A 21,959-nucleotide genomic window follows, 5' to 3' on the forward strand; every position below is an offset into this window, starting at 1 on the left:
AGCGAAGTTAATATATATAATAAAATAATCACATACAAAATATCAAATAAATGGTCAAAATAAAAAACATTCTTTTTAACATATAATCGAAAACATGAATTAATAATCCAATGAAGAAAATAAACAAAATATAAAGAATAAAAGGCACATAATATATGCATTGAAATTAAAAGACATACACATAATTTACATATAAAATCTTGAGCTATGAAACTTATACATATATAATACATGATGTACTTATGAAAATAAAGAAAAAATATAAATTATAAAGTATATAAAAAATACATACATTTGCATTTTAAAACAAATATATTCATATATATATATATATATATATAATTGGTTAAAATATTAATATGTATACATACATATATAAAAATAAATATGCGTATGTATATATAAATATGTAAAAAAATACATAGATTTAAAAAAATAATTAAATATGAAAATACGAAAAATATGAGAAATATAAAATATAAAATATAAAAAAATTACTAATTTGAAATGTAAATAAAAAAATCTGGGGTAAATCTGCAAATAATCGAAGTCTGGAGGACGAAATTGAACGCGCGAATAACATAGAGGGGCTGGAAGGGAAATTTTCCCTTCTCCTCTAAACGACGTCATTCACATTAGGACGAAATTGAAAACGATAATAAATTAAAGGGTAAATTAATAAAAAAACTTAATTGCAAAAACATTATAAGGCGAAGGGGCTAAAAGCGCAATTTACCCCTCCACTAAAAAACACGCGGATCCTAAGCCGGGCCAAGTCGGGTCAGATTCGGGTCAACCCAGGTTCAAAACGACGTCGTTTTGAAGAGGCTATTTAAGCCAAATAATCCTTTAAAAAATCATTTTAAACCCCTTTTAAAAAAAACAAAAAAAACCTTTGAAAAGCTCTCCCCTCCCCTACTCATCCAGTCATCGGCCGATCATCGACCACCGCGTCGGCCGTCGATCTCCGGCATCGGCACCGCCATCTGCGGTGGCCGAAAATGAGAAACTTCCCAACTTGGTTTTTTCGACCCCTCTAAGCCCGGATCTGGGTTTAAAATCCTCAAATAGTAAGAGAAAAAGCCTCAAAAGCCCCGGAAACCTTTCGGTTTCCGACCGTCTTTCCTCGGAGACGACTTCCTCGGCCGTTCACGGTGATTTGGGCTCAAAACACAGGTTATTTCTCTCTTTTCTCTTATTTATTTTATTCGTATGTATATAAATGATAAAATAAATAAATATAACAGTAGAAAATAAATAAAAACTGCAAATAACAACCTTTGATTGATTTTTGCTCTCTGGATTGCGAAAGTAATAGCTTTTTTATTTGATTTCCGAATCGGGGATCCATTTACAGTGTGTTAATGGCTTTTTTATAGCCATAATAAAAATAAATAAGCAAATCATATTCAATACCTTCTTGATCTGTGATCTTTGGTTTTATTTCCTTTTGTGTTTATTTCTTACAGGTGAAGGCGTGGAGATCTGGCTCGTACGAGGCTCGGCTTGCGGTGCTGGTTCTCCCCTGAAACCCTAGGGTTTCTTCATCTGTTTTGGGCCACTGTATTCGGGCCTCTGCTCATTTTGGGTCTTACAGACCCGTTTATATTTTGGGTCTTCTACGCTGGCCAAAATCGGGTATTACAACTGCCCCTCTTTACTCGTTATCATGTAACAGGGACAGAGCAAAGACTAAAAAAATGCCCGATTTTGCCCGTTGTGCTGGATCTTGATACTCTTCTTTTTCAAGCAGCCTCGTTCCCTCCTACTGCATCTTTAGAGGTATAAGGACTAGTGCTTCAATCTATTCCACTGCAACTTCAGGGAGATACGACTTATAGCTTCAAATTGATCTGCTGTCACTTAAAGATGAATTTGATGTGATCTGCTCTGCCACAATCTCAGCGAGATAAGACCTATCATTCTAATCCACTCCACTACAACTTTAGGGAGATAGGATTTGTTCATTCAGCTTGCCCCATTGTAATTTTAGGGTGATAAGACTTTCTTACTCAGTCTGCTCCACTGCAACTTCAGGGAGATAAGACCAGATACGATCTGCTCTCTGCAACTTCAGAAAGATAAGATCTGTGATTTTAATCCGCTCCACTACAACTTCAGTGAGATAGGATTATAGGTTTTAATCTGCTCCACTGCAACTTCAGGGAGATAAGATTTGCCATCTTCAGTCTTTTAAATTGCAATGTTTAGGGAACATGATTCACCGTCGTAGCTTCAATCCGTTCCACTACACCGCCAGGGGAGTAAGATTCGCTGTTGTGGCTTTAATCCACTCCACTGTAATGCCGAAGAGATAGGATTCGTCGCCCACAGCTTCAATCCGCTCTACTTCAGCTAGTCCAAGCCTTAACGCCAGGGAGATAAGGTTCGCCGTCGTGGCTTCAATCTGCTCCGCTACAACGCCAAGGAAATAAAATTCGACGTTGCGGCTTTAATCTTTTTAATTGCATTGTTGGAGATAAGCCGGGTCGGGTCAGATTCGGGTCAACCCAAGTTCAAAACGATGTCGTTTTGAAGAGGCTATTTAAGCCAAATAATCCTTCAAAAAATTATTTTAAACCCCTTTTTAAAAAAAAACCTCTGAAAAGCTCTCCCCTCCCCTGCTCATTCGGTCATCGGCCGATCATCGGCCACCGCGCCGGCAGTAGATCTCTGGCACCGGCACCTCCGTCTGCGGTGGCTGGAAAAGAGAAAATTCCGAACTTGGTTTTTTCGACCCCTCTAAGCCCAGATCTGGGTTTAAAATCCTCAAACAGTAAGAGAAAAAGCTTCAAAAGCCCCGGAAACCTTTCAGTTTCTGACCATCTTTCCTTGGCCGTTCATGGTGATTTAGGCTCAAAACACAAGTTATTTCTCTCTTTTCTCTTATTTATTTTATTCGTATGTATATAAATGATAAAAAAATAAATATAACAGTAGAAAATAAATAAAAACTACAAATAACAACCTTTGATCGATTTTTGCTCTCTGGATTACGAAAGTAATAGCTTTTTTATTTGATTTCCGAATCGGGGATCCATTTACAGTGTGTTAATAGCTTTTTTATAGCCATAATAAAAATAAAGAAGCAAATCATATTCAATATCTTCTTGATCTGTGATCTTTGATTTTATTTCCTTTTGTGTTTATTTCTTGCAGGTAAAGGCGTAGAGATCTGGCTAGTGCGAGGCTCAACTTGCGGCGCTGGTTCTCCCCTGAAACCCTAGGGTTTTTTCATCTGTTTTGGGCCACTGTATTCGGGTCTCTGCTCATTTTGGGTCTTACAGAACCGTTTATATTTTGGGCCTTCTACCTGGGCCAAAATCGGGTATTACAGGGACCAAGTCGAAAACTCATAAAATTTTTCGAAAATATTTAAAAATTTCAACACTGGAGGGGTCACACGGCCGTGTGGCCAGGCCGTGTGACTCACACGGTATAGAGACACGCTCGTGTCTTAGGTCGTGTGGGCATTCAAAATAGGGACACACGACCGTGTCTCAGCCCGTGTGAATGTACTGACTTGGGTCACACGACCAAGTCACACACCCGTGTGCTAGACCGTGTAAGCATTCTGTTTTGTTCAAATTTAAGATAAAGGGGACACACGACTGTGTCACCTGGCCGTGTGTCACACACGGTTGCGACACACACCCGTGTCTCTCCCGTGTGGATAAAAATAAGCCATTTTACAAGCTATATTTCTCACTCAATTCTAAGTCAACCTACAATCAACATTACACATATCAACAAGTCATAATTAGACATCCAAAACAAGCCAAAATAAGTGGCTAAACTCAACAAATTACATATTGGCCATCATTAAACAAAACACCCATACATGTCATTATAACCAAAATCAAAACATTTGAAAGTACCGATAGGACCGATCGATAGTGTGATACAACTCTGACAAGCTTCCAACCCAATCGAGCTTCCGATAATCTGAAAAGTAAAGGAAAACAAATACATAAGCAATGAATGCTTAGTAAGCTCATATAAATTTTAATCATAATACTTCTTTTCAAATTTGAAATTTATACATATCAAGTATAAACCAATATTGATACCACAATACTCATGAAGTTATATTTAACAACTCACTAAATGAATAAATCTACAGTATCACTTATACGTATTATTCCTAGCATAGTAGGATTTTAAACAACTTTAACTCTTCCAAAATTTCTTTATTTTCATTTGCATTTCTTTACTTTCCACACTCATTCCATATGTATAACACACCAGTCATAAGCATATCATTCAACCATAGCTACAAGCTAGTGCATTTAAACATAGACTTTTTTTCGAATTAATCACATGATAAATCATTTCATAAGAAATTGCAAAACTTAAACCTTACCACTCTTTCATGAGCACTAGCATATTTTCATTTGAGTACTTACCCTTTAAATGCATCATATAAATAAATATATTACCATTTAACTAATAGCTTAACATTTGCCTAAGCATCAAACAACACTTGTTAGTGCATTTGAACATATTTCATATAAATTCAACATTGATAATCTTATTTTCTCAACATGTCACACTTGAGTTTATTACTCATCTCACTTACATAATTTCTTTGTATCATCGTTAAAAACTATTCATATATGTACATATCGTGATACATATCATTCTTTTACCGTTTCTTCATAATCATATATCATTCATTTCATTATATCAATATATTATGTACCATCATTTCCATATATTTCAGTATAAATATCAAGAAACATGTATGAGCTCAATAATAATCAAATTTCCATATACATATACTTTCCACATTACATGTCAATATAACAGGTACAAATCATATCTATATATTTCAAATTCATTTCCGTAATGATTTGTTTCGAATTCAGATTATCTTATACCAGAACTTTGCTCATTGAACCATTTAAATATCGATGGATACATGGGTAGTACACACGAACTGTACAATCTGTAATCCATCAATTCATATTCGGGAATGCTCATACGAGTACATAAACAGAAAGCTCATGTGAGCCAATATCGAGACGCTCATAAGAGCTAAGGTGTGTCCACAACACATGCAGGATCACAACTTATCGGGATGCTCCGAAGAGCTATAACGGGAAGCTCGCAAAAACTACATACGGGAAGCTCATAAGAGCTAATAACGGGATGCTCTTTTGAGCTATGGTGTGTCTGCAACATATGCAAGATCACAACTAATACGGGAACCCTGTATCCAATCAAATTTTATGTATTCAAACGGGGTTTAATATTTATAGGGTATTGTCGATTATGTGATTAATTTCATATACATAGAAATTACATAATTTACATATACAACATTTAATTCAAACATATAAATGTACACAATTTAGTTTCACGAACTTACCTGAATTGAATTGTAATAATTGCAGGAGTTTAGGGACTATTCGCTATTTTTCTATTTTTTCACAGTATCTCGGAATCTTGATCTAAAATATAAAATTACTCATTAATTAGCATATATTTCAGTTCCAATTCATTTCACAGTTTATACCTTTCAATTTTTGAATTTACACAATTACCTTAACTTTTACAACTTTTGCAATTTAGTCCCTTAACTAGTTAATCCATCAAATCAACTAATTTTTTTCAATTAACAATTTATCCAAATATTCTAGGCTATCATACAGCCCTTACTAAAATAGAAATTTAATACAAAACCCTAATATTTTAACCATTTTACAATTTGATCCTAACATCAATATTTAACAAAATCACTTTATAATATCATCATACAACAAAATTAAAGCTTTAAACTCACTTGATGTTAATAATTTCTTTCAATATATTAATTTAGATAATAAAAAATTCATTCCATGCAATTTGGTCATTTTGAATTTTTACAAAATTACCCTTTAAAATTTTACTTTTATTCAATTTAGTCCACGAGCCTAAAACATGCAAATTAGCCATTTTAATGTAAACCCTTGCTAGCTGAATATTCATATATATATTCTCCTCCCTCCTCTCCTTCCACATCCTTAATGTATATATATTTGTTAGAATCTTTAGCTTTTAGTATATCACATGCTTATATGTAACATTATCTATAATTTCACTATTTACTTATGTGTTCATATCAAAGTTATCCACTTGAGTTATAGTCACTAAATTATTTATATCTTGAGCTACAGAATTCTAAGTTAAGATCCGCTTGATGTTTAGGAAACTAGACTCAAATATCTTTCTACCATAAAAATTTTAGACAGTAAAATCTTCAAATTTATCCCTATTCTGCTGTTTGACAGCTTCAACATTTCTTTACTAAAAATTAATTATCTCTTAGTACAAAGTTTGGATGATGTTTCCGTTTGTTTCTCTTGAAAATAGACCCAGTAAGAATTTAAACATATAAATTTAAACCCTAATTATTCTTTTACAATTTTTGATGATTTTCCAAAGTTAGAATAGGGTAACCCGAAATCAATCTAACATTGTCTCAGAAAAATTCATCTATCTCATAATATGAAATTCTTTTGCTTACAATGTTTCTTCTATGTAAAACTAGAATAAATAGGATTTAATTTAATACTTTAATTAACCTCTAATTCAATTTCTACAATTTTTGGTGAATTTTCAAAGTCAGACTACTGCTGCTATCCAAAACTGTTTTAGTGTAAAATGTTGATAACCAAGTTTATAACACCCTCCTTTCCTTTCTCTACAATATTTCTCATCACTTCCTCTTATTTCCCCTCACTAACATATTAAGAACATAGAACTTTATATAAGAAAACTCTACTTTAACATCATTTTCATGCTTTTTCAATAATATCAAACTTAAAAATATATTGAAATCTTGATGTTCTTACCTTGTCCTATTGATTTCAATCTTTAACTTGATTTTATCTCTCCTCCAACTTCCATTTTCTTGAATCCAATGTGATTTTCTTGTTCTCCATAGTCTCCTTATCACTTTTCTCTCTTGGTGATTGTGAAAATTTCTTAAAATTGTAAAAAAAAATTCTTTCTTTCTTTTCTCTTCTCTTCATCTTTCTTTCCTTATATACTAAATAAAATAATAATAAAATATAATTAAAAGCCAAATCAAAATATTAATAAACTAATATTTATTTATTTAATTAATCTAAAATATCACCAACATCATCATTACTCTTCAAAGTTATCTTCCTTGCTAAATGACCATTTTGCCAATTATGATTCTTCAAAATTCCTCTATTGACTCATCACTCATTTTGGTAAAATTATGATTTAACCCCTCATAATTTTTCCACTTATTCAATTTGGTCCTAATTCATCCATTTCCTTAGTTTCTAGATCATTTCACCCTTAAAATATTTGAACTATTGGTCCTTCAACTTTTTCATATTTACACTTTAACCCTTCAAATTTTGAGTATTTACTCTTGGGCTTCAAAACTTTTCTCACTTTTGTGATTTAGTACTTTCTTGAATTAATATATCATAATATACTTCCCAATTTTGACATAACTCAAAATTTCCCTTTTTATCACTTTATTTCCTTATTTTACTATATCAAGAACAATATCTCACTTTCTTACTGTAGTAACTTTCAGGGTATTACATCATTGACCACATCGAAAAATAAAATACCTCGAAATGCAAATCCTACCTCATGGTATTGGGAGTCTTAGGCTCCAAATGAGCTCTTTCAAACCCAACACCATAGACAAACCTATGCTTACCATGAGGACTACTAGCCTAAAATAACTCACCCTCAACAACTCAGTAACATCATTTCTTCCCCACGACATTAACATTCTCATGTATAGGGAAATAAGCCCTAATAAGGTCAACCTAAGGGTAAGAAGGGAAAAGGAGGCCCTTATGCTAAGCTTAACGAATATACCTTGCTCAATACCTCACGTGAGCAAATATTAAGTAAGGTGATAGAATAACACCCTAGTATCATGGATTGGGCATGGGAGCCCACAACCATGGCACAATTGGGTGCTCCATCATGTTCAAGGGAGGTTATTTGGCCCAACTAAACTGACCTATTGCTTAAAGAGATTGAAGGCTTATTTACAAAGTAAGATCAAGTCAAAGATATGCAATCTTAAAGATAATTTGTAATCTTAGATATATAATTTGTAGATAACTTTTAATCCTAGTCATTGATGTACATTAATCTGTACCGTTGATTTTGAGAGGCTCAACTATAAATAGAGGCATTTCTCCCTAATTGTAAATAATTCATTGAGTACTAGAATTCATGAGAGCATTTTCTCAAAACTCTCTCTTGGGTTTTTAGCTCTTCTGTTACTTTATTCTTATATTTCAAATTCGCTCATCTTTGTTCATTGTTGGTGCATTGGAAGAATTCTGTTTAATATTCAATTGTTGGGAGTTAGGATGACTTAGGTGTTTTTGGAGGAAGAAAACCCATAAAGCCACATGGATTGTGAGGCGAAAATCTAAGTCCATGACAGTTGATATCCGAGCTAAGGTTTCGAAGGCACCTTGAAAGATGTCGAAAAAAGTTGCCGAACATGTTGAGTCAATGGAGACTTGTGGGAGGGCTAGAAAAGCTAGTTGGTTAAGGGACATGTCGGCTTTGAAAGATCGGGTAATGAATCTCGAAGAGTCTATGAGGGATGCTAAAAAGAGGCTCGATGAAGCCGATGGGGGACTCATTGATGGGCTGCAATCCATGAAAGAGCAACTCAGGGACTATATGTCAGAGTCTCTCAGTTCTATTGAGAACAAGCTAACCGATAGGGATGATACCCTAGAGGCTATGATGACGAACTCAAAAGAGGATATTGCGAAGCTCAAGGGTGGACTTACAATCAATAGAGCTGTTTTTGGGCAATAGAGGGTTGCTACTATGTATTTCACTGATGTTGCTTTGTTATAGTGGTGTTATCGGTCCACAGACGTGAGACTTGGTGGGACCGAAATTGGGAGTTGAGAGGAGTTCAGAGTTTAAAGCACAATTTTATTTGGAGTACGCCAATGATGAAACTCGGGCAAAGTTGCGCCGACTTACGCAACAAGGCACAGTGAAAGAGTATATACGGGAATTTAGTGAACTTATTATTCAAATCTCATATATGGGCAAGAAAGAGGTATTCTTTTCCTTTATGGATAGATTGAAACCATGGGCAAAGCAAGAGTTGCAACACCGAGGAGTTCAAGAGCTTACCAAAACCATGTTTGTAGCAGAATCTTTTGTCGAGCTGGGCCCGAGGAAAGACAAGTCTGAGTCTTCCAAGCCTAAATTCAAACTAAGGGGTAATGGTAGGGGAGACAAAGACAAGTTCGCTAAGGATGGTGATAGTAAGGCTCAAAGACTGTGGGATAGGAAGGAGAAATAGCATTTAACTTGTTTCCTTTGTGATGGTCCGCATATGATTAAGGATTGTCCGAAAAAGGCTACTCTTTTTGCCATAGAAGCAAATGATGAGAAAGATTGAATGCACTTGTTGTGGGCTGATGTTTGTAGACATCACTGTGGCGGGCAAAAGATTGAATGCACTTGTTGACACAGGTGCGTCAGATTTGTTTATGTCCAAAGAGACTATTCGTGATCTTGGGCTCAAAATAGAGAAGAAATTAGGTTGGATTAAGACTGTCAATTCGAAAAGTGTTGAGATAGAGGCATGGCCAAAAGAGTTTAGATCCAACTTGACGAATGGACCGGTAAAGACAACATTAAGGTAATACCACTCGATGACTTTGACTTTATGGTTGGATTAAGCTTTCTTGATTGGATTAACGCGAGTATTTTTCCTTCTGAAAATTATATGGTGATATCGGACCCAAACCATCGATTTATGGTACAAATGAAAAGGAAATAAGGTATGAAAGGAAAAACATTATCGACAATCCAATTTGCCAAAGGAGTCCGTAGAGATGAAGCCTCCTACATAGCCACATCGAAGGTCGAGGAAGTCTTTAAGCCCGTTAGTGAGATTCCAAAAGAAGTGAGCCAGTTATTGTGGTCTTTCAGAGATGTGATGCTTGCCAAGTTGCCCAAAGAATTACCACCAAAGAGGGATGTGGATCACATAATTGAGTTAGTGCCCAACTTGGAGTCGTCAGAGAGGGCCCTACATCGTATGTCCCCGCCAGAATTAGAAGAGCTACGAAAATAGTTAAAGGAGCTCTTAGATGCAGGATTCATTAGACCATCTAAATCTCCGTTCAGTATGCTAGTGTTGTTCCAAAAGAAGTGCGATGGGACATTGAAGATGTGCATTGATTATAGAGCCTTAAACAAAATCACTGTAAAGAACAGGTACTCAATTCCTCTTATTGTAGATTTGTTTGATCAACTTGGTAGTGCGAGATGGGTCACCAAGTTAGACTTAAGATCGGGGTACCATCAAGTTCGAATAGCTGAAGGGAACAAGCCAAAGACAGCTTGTGTGACGCGCTATGGTTCGTATGAGTTTCTTGTGATGCCCTTTGGGCTAACGAATGCTCCAACCACATTTTGCAGTATTGGGTTTGTCAACACCCAAAACTTAGGGCAGGGAAGGTGGAACATTAGTAACCTTTATTGTTGCAACCTTAGTGGATGAAGGAACATTGGTGCCACCATATTTACCACCATGAAAGAAGTAAAAACATTAGCAACCCTTGGTGTAACAACTCCAGTGGTATCTAGGTGCAACCTTATTATGAACTACACCATAATAGGTCTTTGCCCCCGTATCCCTCCAGTAGAAGAACTCTTACGTATAGTAAAAGGCACAGAAGAAGGCCCATTTCTTTTCGACAAAGCCTTCAAAATAACCTAATTCACATCTATTCTCATCAGTGATGAAGACCTTCCTATCAGTTTCTCTTGTTGCAGCAAGGCTACAACACTAAAAGAAGCAATTAAGTGGAAGAAAAATGAATCAACATAATGGTGAGCTCCCACTTAATTTCTTTACCTAGCTTGCTCGTTGTAGGAGGATTACCGCTAGAATGGGGCATTGACATCAATACCCACCCTAGCAACACGAAATATCATCCTTCTAGCTCCACTTGACTCAACCATCACTCTGCCCGCACCATCGGTAGAAAAGTTAACAACATCATCAAAAACCTCATTCGATATGGTGTACACTAGAGATCCCTTATTGCATGGCGATATAATTTGTGGAACCCAACAGTCCACTAACTAAAACTTGGTGTGCACTTACCTTAGTAACAACAAACTCCATACCCTTACCTAATAGCTGCCCGGGATCTGCTTGGTTATAAAGACGGCGAAAAATTGAAGGTGTCACCATATTCACGTCTCTACCTTCTAATAAAAATGGGTGGACTGACGCCGGCGGTACAAACTACCAAATATTAAATTCGCCACCTTCTTAAATCAGACTCACATCAATGGCATCGGTTGAGAAATATTAAATAAATACAATATTTAAATAAAAATCTAGTAAGTGTACACTAGCTTTTTTTTTTTTTTAAATTATGGATCAGCGTCATGCATGCGCTGGTTTCCTTTGCGAATGATTTTCCTTCTAGAAAGCCAACGTTTATTATGCAATTTTGGTTTTAAAAAAATACAAACTTCTAGAAGTCACAAAAACCTGATTTGGGGTCTGCTGGCAATTGATATATTTAATAATACATTAAGATTTGAGAAGCTGGATTTTGACATTAATATATTTTAAAATTATTTATTTCCGATTCAGTTTAATTAATAAGTACAATTTTCATTTCAAAGAATTACTTCATAAATATCCAATGAGTTAATTAAAGGATCTAAATTTTAAAAGGTTTGTATTTAATGAATTATAGTTGAATGAATAATTTCTTGGAACATATATAATATATTAACATAAATAGTATTTTAAATCACAAATATCAGACTTATTTAAAATTTAAATACATAAAAATAATTATATAATATTACGTATAAAAGTAAACAAAAAATCTAATATGCGTTGGTAATCTTATTCACACATGATCACAGTTAAAGATGTGGGATTTTTTCCCTTCAATAAAGGATAAAAGTTTACCTCCGCTTTCTTGTCGTGGAAGTATAAATAGATTCATAGGCTTCTGAGAAACACTTCAAAAATTGAAATCTCATTTTGCTCACCTCTCTTTTTCGACGCGTCAAATGCAGAACGATAGCTCCGATTTGTCCTTTTCCCCTAGTTTTAACAGCTACTACTCCGATAAGAAACTCGGTGACATCGCCGCCACGGTTTGCCGAGAAAGCACCGGCGTTTCGGATGATGAAGAATTCGAGTTCTCTATTGAACTCGGGGAGACTCCACAAACGTCGTTGTTTCCAGTCTTCAATCGCGATCTCTTGTCGAGCGGTGAGGAGGAGGGTAAAGATGATGAGGTGAAAGAGGCTGTTCGGATTCCGTTGAGGAATTTGTTCATCAGCGATGGAGATCTTCCATCTTCATCGTCATCGTCGGAGGTGGACGAGCTTGAAGCACTGCCAACTGAAACGTATTGTGTTTGGAAACCGAAGCAATCACCAGCATCATCTCCGAACAGGTGTACGAAGAGCAAATCCACTGGATCATCATCTACGAAACGGTGGCGATTAATAAAGGATCTTCTTAAAAGAAGCAACAGCGACGGCAAAGTCTCGGCTTCATCGTCTTTGTTTTTGAATTTTGATCATAAGAGTACGATAGAGAAAAAGCATGAAGAAAAGGCAAATGAGAAAACAGCGACGGCGGCGGAGACGGTGAAGAAGAAAAGTGATGGTGAAGTAACGGCGACGAAGATGAAGAGAGTTGAGAAAGCGTCGGCGCACGAAATCTTTTACGTGAGAAATAAGGCGTTAAAGGAAGGAGACAAACGGCGGTCCTATTTGCCGTACCGGAAGGACTTGGTTGGAATTTTTGCTAATGTTCACGGTTTAGGTAGAAATTTACCTTCTAAGTAAAAAAAACTTTTTTATATATTTGTAAAAGAAAAAAAGTTATTGAAATATAATTATAAATAGCCAGGAAAATGAATCAACGTGTTTTGTTATTATTATTATTTACTTTTTTTGCATGAACTTTTATTAATTTTATTTATTCTTTAAGCTAAGCTTAAAAATTAATTTTTTATTATAGAGTGTTATTTTATGGTTTTCTTTTTCTTAATTCGTGGAATGGACGGCAACCAATATTGGTAGCCTTTATGGGCTTGTAATCACTCATAAAGTTGGACACCGTTTTCTACATGCCAATCATGTAATGTCTTTTCATTCTTATCAACAAAAATTTAATTATAAAATTAATAAAATATTTTCTTTTATAAATTAAATTATGTTTTTATATAATAATTCATGATTGACATGAATATGATATTTGTTAATTAAAAATCGACAATATTTTAATTATTATACTTTAACACAATTCCTAATGCAAACATAATGATGAATGCGTGAAATTAATACAACGTTTAGTATGTTAAAAATGCAAGAACAAGGCGCGGAGAAACCAAAATAGCGAATCAACGTTGTTTTTTTCTACTGTCAACCAAGGTACCTGAACTGTTTCAATTTTATTTATTCGTGTTTTAAATAATTTCAAAGATTAAAACATTTTAATACAAAAATTTGAACTTTAAATCGATCTCCATCTCATTACATAATTCAACCACTGGGTAGCCTACTTTCCGTCCTAGCATGCTAGAAACCGATATCTATGAGAACTTCAAATATTCTAAAATAGGTTTAATTTATTATAAATTAATCACACAAAATCAATCTCAACTCTGATTCAATCATTGGAAGAAATAATCAGATTCAAATTAAAAATTCAGATTAAACATTGCAAAAGTAAACCATAATTCTACTGGTATCCACAGGGGTCTTGGCCCCTTAGTCAAATGGTCAATTTGCTTTTTAGGTCTTCCCCAAAATTAAAAAATTTTAGTTTTGGTCTCTTAACCTTTGATTAAATAAAAAATATATCATAATTTTAGTCCTTTTGAAAAATTAATACTTCAATTTAAGCTTTTTTAATATAATTTCTTTTTTCTTTTTTTAGTTTTGCCCTACTCCAAATTTTATATTCTCATCTCAACTTCATTTAAACAAAACTTTTAGCTTCGCCCCTATATGTTGGTATTGATCTATTTCAACTTACCGTTTCAAATTTATTGCTATTTTTTAAAAACATCGATATATGTAACAAAAAAATATTTACATATATCACATAATAGATTAAATAAATATAAAATATTAATTGACGATCATCAGTAACTATAACCAATTTATTAAAAGAACATTGAAAATTATTTTTGCATCAATGATCAAACCTTTGAATCAAACGGATAATTTACTCTGACTAGAAGCTTCATCTCATTTTTTTTTCCAAAATATTGATTATTGCTCTCTTTGCTTTTTCTAAATTCTTGATTTTAATTTTTTTTATTTAAACAAATCCCCCTTCTACCAATCTCCATGTGTTCGACCCTACTTGCTGCTTCTACTAATTATTTTTCTTCATGTAGGTTTTATTTTGGTGTCTTCGACAACTGTAAAAATGCCAATGATAGTATACAATTTACATTTTTTTTATCAAGCTATGCTTCCACTATTGCAAGTGAAGTCATGCTATGCATAAGTCATGTATCTAACATAACAACTTTCAGCCCACTACCTTGAGAGCATATATTTTTAATATCAAAACACATGATTTATACATACATGGTTATTTACTTACTCATGATTTAGGCAAGTCACACTATAAATATCACGAGTGAATAAATTTATAAACAAATCTAGGATAAATTGAACATATTTTCATTCTTGACAATCGCATCTATGTCTCTATTTCTAGGAGTTAATCTTCTCAATTGAATTTATAGATAAGTTATCTTCCCAATTGAATTTATAGATGACATAATAGTCTTAATATGAGTCATTTTCCTAATCTAACCCCATGAACTACAAGCAATTTGGATTACCTACTAATATAAGTTCTTTTCTGCATTATAACCCAACCATCAAATGCACCTTAATATTAGTTAAATCTTAGGTAACTGATAAGCCAATATTTGCTCATTCATTTTACTTTATGTACAAAAACCATTAAAGACAATCATACAAATGATATTAATAAACATGTGGTGAATTTTATTTTTTTCAACCAGTTTGAATCAACCAATTTGAAAAAGTATTAGTAGACAAAGACAAAATCAACTACACTCAAGGCACAAATCCTAATAGTAAGGCACCTACGCCAAAAATTACATAGGCTATTGAAAAGGATAAAACATCAAATTATAATTCTAAAGCTCTTAATGCAATCATCAATAGTATGGACCCTTAAGAATTAAGGAGAATTTCCAAGTGCACCACTGCTCAAGAGACATGGATCATTCTTAAGGTTGCTTATGAAGGGATTTATTCTATGATGCAATCAAAATTCCAAATTCTAACATCCAAGTTTAAAACATGAGAATGCTAGAAAATGAATATTTATCTTATTTCTATATTAACATGTATGAAATCTCTAACAAAGCATTTGCTCTTGAAATGGAGTACTCAAATACCAAGTTGGTAAGCAAAGTACTTAGATCTCTCCTAGAATTTTTCTCCAACAAGGTGACAATCATAGAGGAGGCTAAGGACATTAACACAATGAGAATTGATGAGTTGATTGGGTCACTACACATGTTCGTAGTAAATCTAGATGAAACCAATAAGGGGAAAGTCAAGACAAAAAATATTGCTTTGCAAGTTGTAACTAATAAAGAAACTACCATTGGGGATCTACGAGAGTAGTTAGCCCTTCTCACTAAGAACTCCAACAAGGAATTCAAGAAATTTTCTAGAAAGAGAAAAGTATTCGAAAGAGGTTGAAATTTGAAGAAAGGAAAAGGGAAATCAAAAGTCAATGAGGAGGCCCCAAGAGGGAAAAAAAGGCCTGTAGTGTTATGAATGTGAGGGGTATCGCCACATTGTGTGCTAAAAAAAAGAAGTATCTATGTGTAACATGGAGTGATGGGAACTTAGCTAGCGAAAAGGAGAAAGATTATGATCACTTGAGCAATTTTGTTACCTTCACATCTCAAGTGGCAATTGAAGTTGCAACTGACTCTGACAACTGTAGTGATAGTGATGCTAAATCAATAGAGGACTTCCAAAATACCTACAATACCATGTGTGCAAGCGGGAGGTTTTCAAGATCAATTTGTTGTTGAAAAAGGAGCAAAACTCAATGAAGATGTAAAGGAGTTGATAGCAGCTTAGTCCATTTTAAAGAAGATGGGTTCCATAAGTGAAGCGGGATGAAACCTTTGCTATTGCAAAAAGGGAGCATGGTCGTAGAGCTTTAGATATGTGGACACAGGTGATGAAAAAGTGACCTTAACAATCTTTGTAAAAGTAAATTAGAATGCTGACAAACCTGGAAGCTCTAAGAAGCCTGACTCTTTTCACATTGCTTTTCTGGTACAACGATCATTCAAACCCAAGCTATTCTTAAGATGATGAACACCCAACTAATAAGTCACAACTTGAGTTTCACTTTTCACATTGTTAAAAAGCACCAAAAGTACAAAAGAAGTGGTGTGTAATTATTTTTCCTAATTAAAGAAAATAATTTTTTATATAATTAGATATATTATTAACTTTTTTTCTTTCTAATCAACGAAGTCAAGGGATAAGAAATTAGTTTCCCTAATTAAATTAGTTTTTTATTAAATATATTTAATGTTAAATTACTCCTTTTTTTTTTTCATTTCAACGAAATTAAAGGATATATAACTATAAACTAATTTAAAAAATTGAGGGACAAATTTAACTCAAAAAGGATATAGATTAAATTAACAAAAGAAATATAAACATTAAAGATTCAATTTATCATCCTTCCTAATAAAAATACAAAAATACCAAATGCAGATGTTTTTATTTAAAACTGGCATGTTTGCTTTGTTGGAACAATTATTTGAGCGAAAGAAGCTGAATGCTTAAATTGCTAAAACTCATGCTTAGTTTTAGACAACTCTTTTGATATGCATATTTGTATTGAATGGGCTAACGTTCAAGATTATACTACTGTCTACTACATGAGATAAAATTTTCTTTTAATCATAGATTTTTATTTTTAAGTTTATTGATGAATATTTTATACTTAAAATTTACTTAATATCATTCATTTAATATTTTAAATATCAAAGTATATACAAATTATTTTAAATAAAAATTGATAAATTTGAAATGGTACATCGTTACAGACAGTACTAATATGTACCGATTCGATAAAAAATACTGCACTCACCGATACTATCTTGACTACCTTGATTTATACAAAAAAAAGAATCTAAAATATTTTTAAAATATAAATCTTAAAACTATGAATAACTTTGGTCAAATATATATATGAATAAGAAAAACTAATAAGTATATAAATAAAACAATATATGTTAAAAAATGTAATTATTAAATAATTTAGGAGCAAAGTCTTCCGTAAATGTAACTTTCACATTTGGCATTTAATTTTACAATTACATTCAAACAAACTTATCATAATCTCATTTTACTAATTTATTTTTGTATCTCATCATTAATTAGTGTGATAATAATTAAAATTACCGCCGTTGCTGAATTTAATTGAAAAGAATCGATCATCATCGAATTTGTTCAATTTCCAGACAAAGAAAATGTGAACAAGGAAAGAAAGGAAGAAAGTATTCTTCCTACTTTCTTCCTTATATCTAATCATTGCAAAGAAAGTAATGTAGTTAAAATTTTAATAACTTTTCCTAATTCTATCATTAAATTAATCTTTTCAACAAACAAAGATAACTTTTTCAGTTTTGTTTTTAATTTGATTAAAAATAAAGCAAAATTGCATGGATTTTGGGTAGCGAATCAATTAGTTTTATGGTCGAGATCAAACTCGGCTTCACCTCCACTGACTTTCCATATTTTGCGTATTTTAATTTGATTAATTTTATTTTTTATATTTTTGAAAATTTAAAATTTTAATCTTACCCTAAACGGTAATAGTTAAATATATAAAGTTGTAAATTTAGTCCAAATTCTGAAACACCTCAAAACATATAGGGTTAGATGAAATAAGTAATCAAATAATGATCTAGACTAAATAATTAAGTAGCTAATGCATTCCCTAGACGTCCTGTGATCATGGGCCAGGCCTCAACAAAATTTCAAGCCCGTTTTCTAGGCTTAGGCCCGGCCACACCCAAAAAATGGCCTGAAAATTTGCTCAAGCCCGACCCGAATTATAATAGTTAACTCGAGCCCAATCTAGCCCGACCTTATTTCATTTTTTTAAGATTATTTTATTATATAAATAATTTTTAAAATAATATATCAAATACACTTACAAATATTGAAACAAATATTAATACAACAAACAAATTAAAACCGATGTTAAAATAATTCTTAAAACAACAAACAAATTGACAATACAATAAAAAGTCTTTATATTAAGATAGTTACAACTAAAATGGTAGCAAAATTAATAATAAAATAAAACTCCTACAATACCCAAATAATATTAAAAATGGTAGCGAAACAATATAATAAGCAGTTGTGAAACCACAATAAAACAACACAAAAATTAAAAACCAAAACAACACAAAAACAACCGCAAAATGTAATCAACCAACCACAATATTTATATATCAACCAATCAACATATTTAATTTTATAACAAGCTATAAATCGTAAGCTAAATTAAATTGTCAACAATTACGAAGATAACCTAGAAAGCAATCGAAGAAACATCGTCATCATCTTTTTTGCAATCAATTTCTAATATAAAATAACAATAAATAATCAGATAATCAAATTGATAAAATGTTATAAAATTATAACAATAAAAACGAGAATAATAATTACATGTTGAAAATCCCCTAGCTCGCATCCAATCATCAAAGCAAACAATAACTTAAACCATTTTGGGCTTAAGTGAACTCCTCAAAGGTGTGATAACTTTCTTCCCAATGTTAAAAGTCGACTCGAAAGCTACAGTCGATATTGGAGTTGCCACAAGATCAGAGCCAATAATGAAAGCTCATTATATCGAATTGAACTTTTGCTCCAATAATCCAAAACATCTATTTGGCTATTCAACTCAAGCTTTGGTTTTTCCAAATAAAACTGTGACTTTTCACTCTCAGTGCTAGATTCATTTAAGTACCGTTTATAATTATCACTCTCATCATGTCTTGGTATTTCAAATGCATGTCTATTTGATGTGAGAAAATCATAACAACTAACAAAATGGATGAAAATCACACCTTTTCATCATTAGAAAGAATATGTAATTGAGTCAACCTTGCTATTAGGGTTTATTGACAACAAGTCCTTGAGTATTTAAAAGCTTTTTATCATTTGAATTGATATTAAATCCAATATTTTAGCTTTTACCATGATGACAACAATTACTATATGAAATACCATTCATTCGCTCTGTGTAAATCAAACAGGCAAGCTCTGCAATTTTAATTTCTATATAATATATCTAACTTTCTACAACACAGTAAAACAGGTAGACTATATTAATGCAAAGCAAAAAATGCCTTAAAAATGAGAGTGGGAGAGTGAAAAGCAAAAACGATTGCATTTTGAGAATAGAAGAGGATTAAGAGTATAAGCAAAGCAAGAAGATAAAAGAAAAGAATGAGAGGGAAACGGAAAGGGAAAGGGAGAATGATCTTCCATAAATTGATGTGGCAGATTAGGCTTTTTCGACACACTTAAGGAGTTTTTTCTCGAGTAAAATAAAGTTTTTAACTTAGTTTTTGGTTATTTTCGTATTTTTATATTTTTCGGGTAATAAGTCATCGAAAAGTCATCAGAACACCCTTCAAAACAGCCAAAAATTGCTGAGGATGAGAGTGACACATTTTAACTTAATTTTAGGTTTAGTTTTCTCTAAGAACTTAGTTGGTGACACCCTTAGGGGAATATTAAGATAAAGTGAGATTGAAAGGTAATCTTATCGTAAACTCGTTCGTTAGACCCAGATTAACTGGCGAGATTGGAAGATAAATCGGATATAATTCGTCTAAGTCAGTAAAATTGAGATCAGAAGATAAAATGGAGCCACTTGGTACTTTAGCGATTTATGTCCCTAGTCCGAGATTTGGTGAACCACATCGAAGTCAACCAACCCCCATTAGTTATTTGCTAGATAATCCTTCTAGTTTACATTTCTTACAATTTAGTCCCTATAGTAGAATATTTAACTTTCTTGCAAACTTATCTTTTATGAATTGCTGTAATATAAAATCTTATTATTAGCCACTTAGCCTCTATTGTGTATGCTAGTTATTATTCAATCGCCTCTTCCTTTGGATTCGATCCATGGAATACTTCGGTGTTTCATTATAACACTATAAATATTACAACTGACTTGTATGCTTGCAATAAAACCATACTTTAACAATTGTTTCATAAATTCATTGTTTTAATACGTATGTGCACAGTTGCTCAAGTTGTTGGCACCGTTTTTGAGGAAGACGGTGTAAGATTTAGTATTTTTTCGTGTACACTTTTAGGTTGAGATAAATAACCAAAGTAGGATTTATAAATACAATTTTATTTTCCATTTATTTTTGTGTTATTTAACTTTTAGTTAACTTTCTTCACTCGTGCCTGTAGGAACGTTATATTACTCGAACCAGTAATAATGTTTTACCATTTAAGCCGGAACCAGAACGTATCCTCACACATGGCCTCCTTACTTGATGCTATGTTGTGTGATTAGAGATGGTTAAGACCTAGGATAACAACGCCTAATGTTGAGGTTTCACATTTCAAGATTAATCCATAATTTATTTCGTGGATTGTGGCTAATCTTCAATTTCATGAAAATGGCAATGAAAGTCCAGTGAACTTTATGCCCAAGTTTGACAACATATGTAGCACCGTAAGTTATGAAGGGGTACATCTGGACAACATCAGATATGTAGCGAAGAAATGGTTGGATATATTGCCTTATGACACTATTTCTACATGGAAAAAAAATTCTTTGGCTATTCCTGAAGAAGAATATGCCCATTGTGACCGTACTCCATGCTTATGAAGAGTTCTTTGAGTTCCAATAAAAAGAGACTGAAACTTTAAGGCAAGTATGGGAAAAATTTTAAAAGGTTTTGAGAAGCCTCATCGGGAATAGAGTAGAGAGAGCAACACAAATGCAATGTTTTAATGCTAGGTTGGATGTAGACAGTATGGAAAAATTCGATGTAATTTCAGAGGGAAGTATTTGGACTAGAACAGTGAGAGAGATAACAGTCCTGTTTGAAAATGTTAGCATCAGTGATTCCTTTTCTAGGGATGATTGTGGTTCTGATAATAATAAATCTAATAATATGTTCAGAAGATTAGAGAGCCATGATGCGAAAATGGTTCAAGGACCCACCAAACCCCTGGTCAAAGAAAAATGCGAAGTCTTCGTACAGGAAGATTATAAATTGGAAACATTTTTGCATGCTGAAAGTGTTGAGTCTACCGAAACAGAGAACATAGAAGAATGTCAAGTGCTCTCTACGCTAGACATGGGCGAACTAAATATTGAAGAAAAGGATAATGACTGTGTGAAGACTTAGATGTTCAACTGGCGCCAGATTATGTACATCGACTTGACTGGTGTAAGCACTGTAAAGAGACTTTAGGGCTTCTGAAAGATGCATCTGAGACCTCTTCCTGAAGGTCTAAAGCATAGGTATTTAGGATAACACAACACTTTACCTGTTATTATCTTTTCCCGATTAGAGGCGGAAAGAGAAGCTACATTCCTTCATGTGTTGAAAGCACATAAAAAGGTGATTGGATAGACGATTGCTGACATCAAGGGAATAAGATCATCCCTTTGCCAACGTAAAATATTCTTAGAAGAGGGAAAAAAGCCTGTGGTTGATGCACAACGATAACTCAACCCGGTAGTGAAAGAATTAGTGAAGAAGGAACTCACAAAGTGGTTAGACGTCAGTATTGTCTACGCTATTTTTCATAGTGGTTGGGTAAGTCTCATACATTGTGTCTTAAAAAAAGGATGGATA

General features: G+C 33.3%; 1 protein-coding gene across 1 annotated transcript; it reads left to right on the top strand.

The window, feature by feature from the left end:
- The first annotated feature begins 11,925 nt into the window (after positions 1-11,925).
- LOC105778454 (hypothetical protein) lies at positions 11,926-12,977 on the top strand. The gene has a single exon (XM_012602162.2). It carries the CDS (start codon positions 12,076-12,078, stop codon positions 12,862-12,864), a length of 789 nt encoding a protein of 262 aa, XP_012457616.1. The 5' UTR covers positions 11,926-12,075; the 3' UTR covers positions 12,865-12,977.
- Positions 12,978-21,959: the final 8,982 nt, after the last annotated feature.

This window comes from Gossypium raimondii, chromosome 10 (assembly GCF_025698545.1).
Source record: "Gossypium raimondii isolate GPD5lz chromosome 10, ASM2569854v1, whole genome shotgun sequence".
In the NCBI taxonomy this organism is placed as follows: Eukaryota; Viridiplantae; Streptophyta; class Magnoliopsida; order Malvales; family Malvaceae; genus Gossypium; species Gossypium raimondii.

What these genes read in the sequence shown, in the direction of transcription:
- LOC105778454 (XM_012602162.2), top strand. Translation starts at nt 12,076, where the DNA reads ATGCAGAACGATAGCTCCGATTTGTCCTTTTCCCCTAGTTTTAACAGC.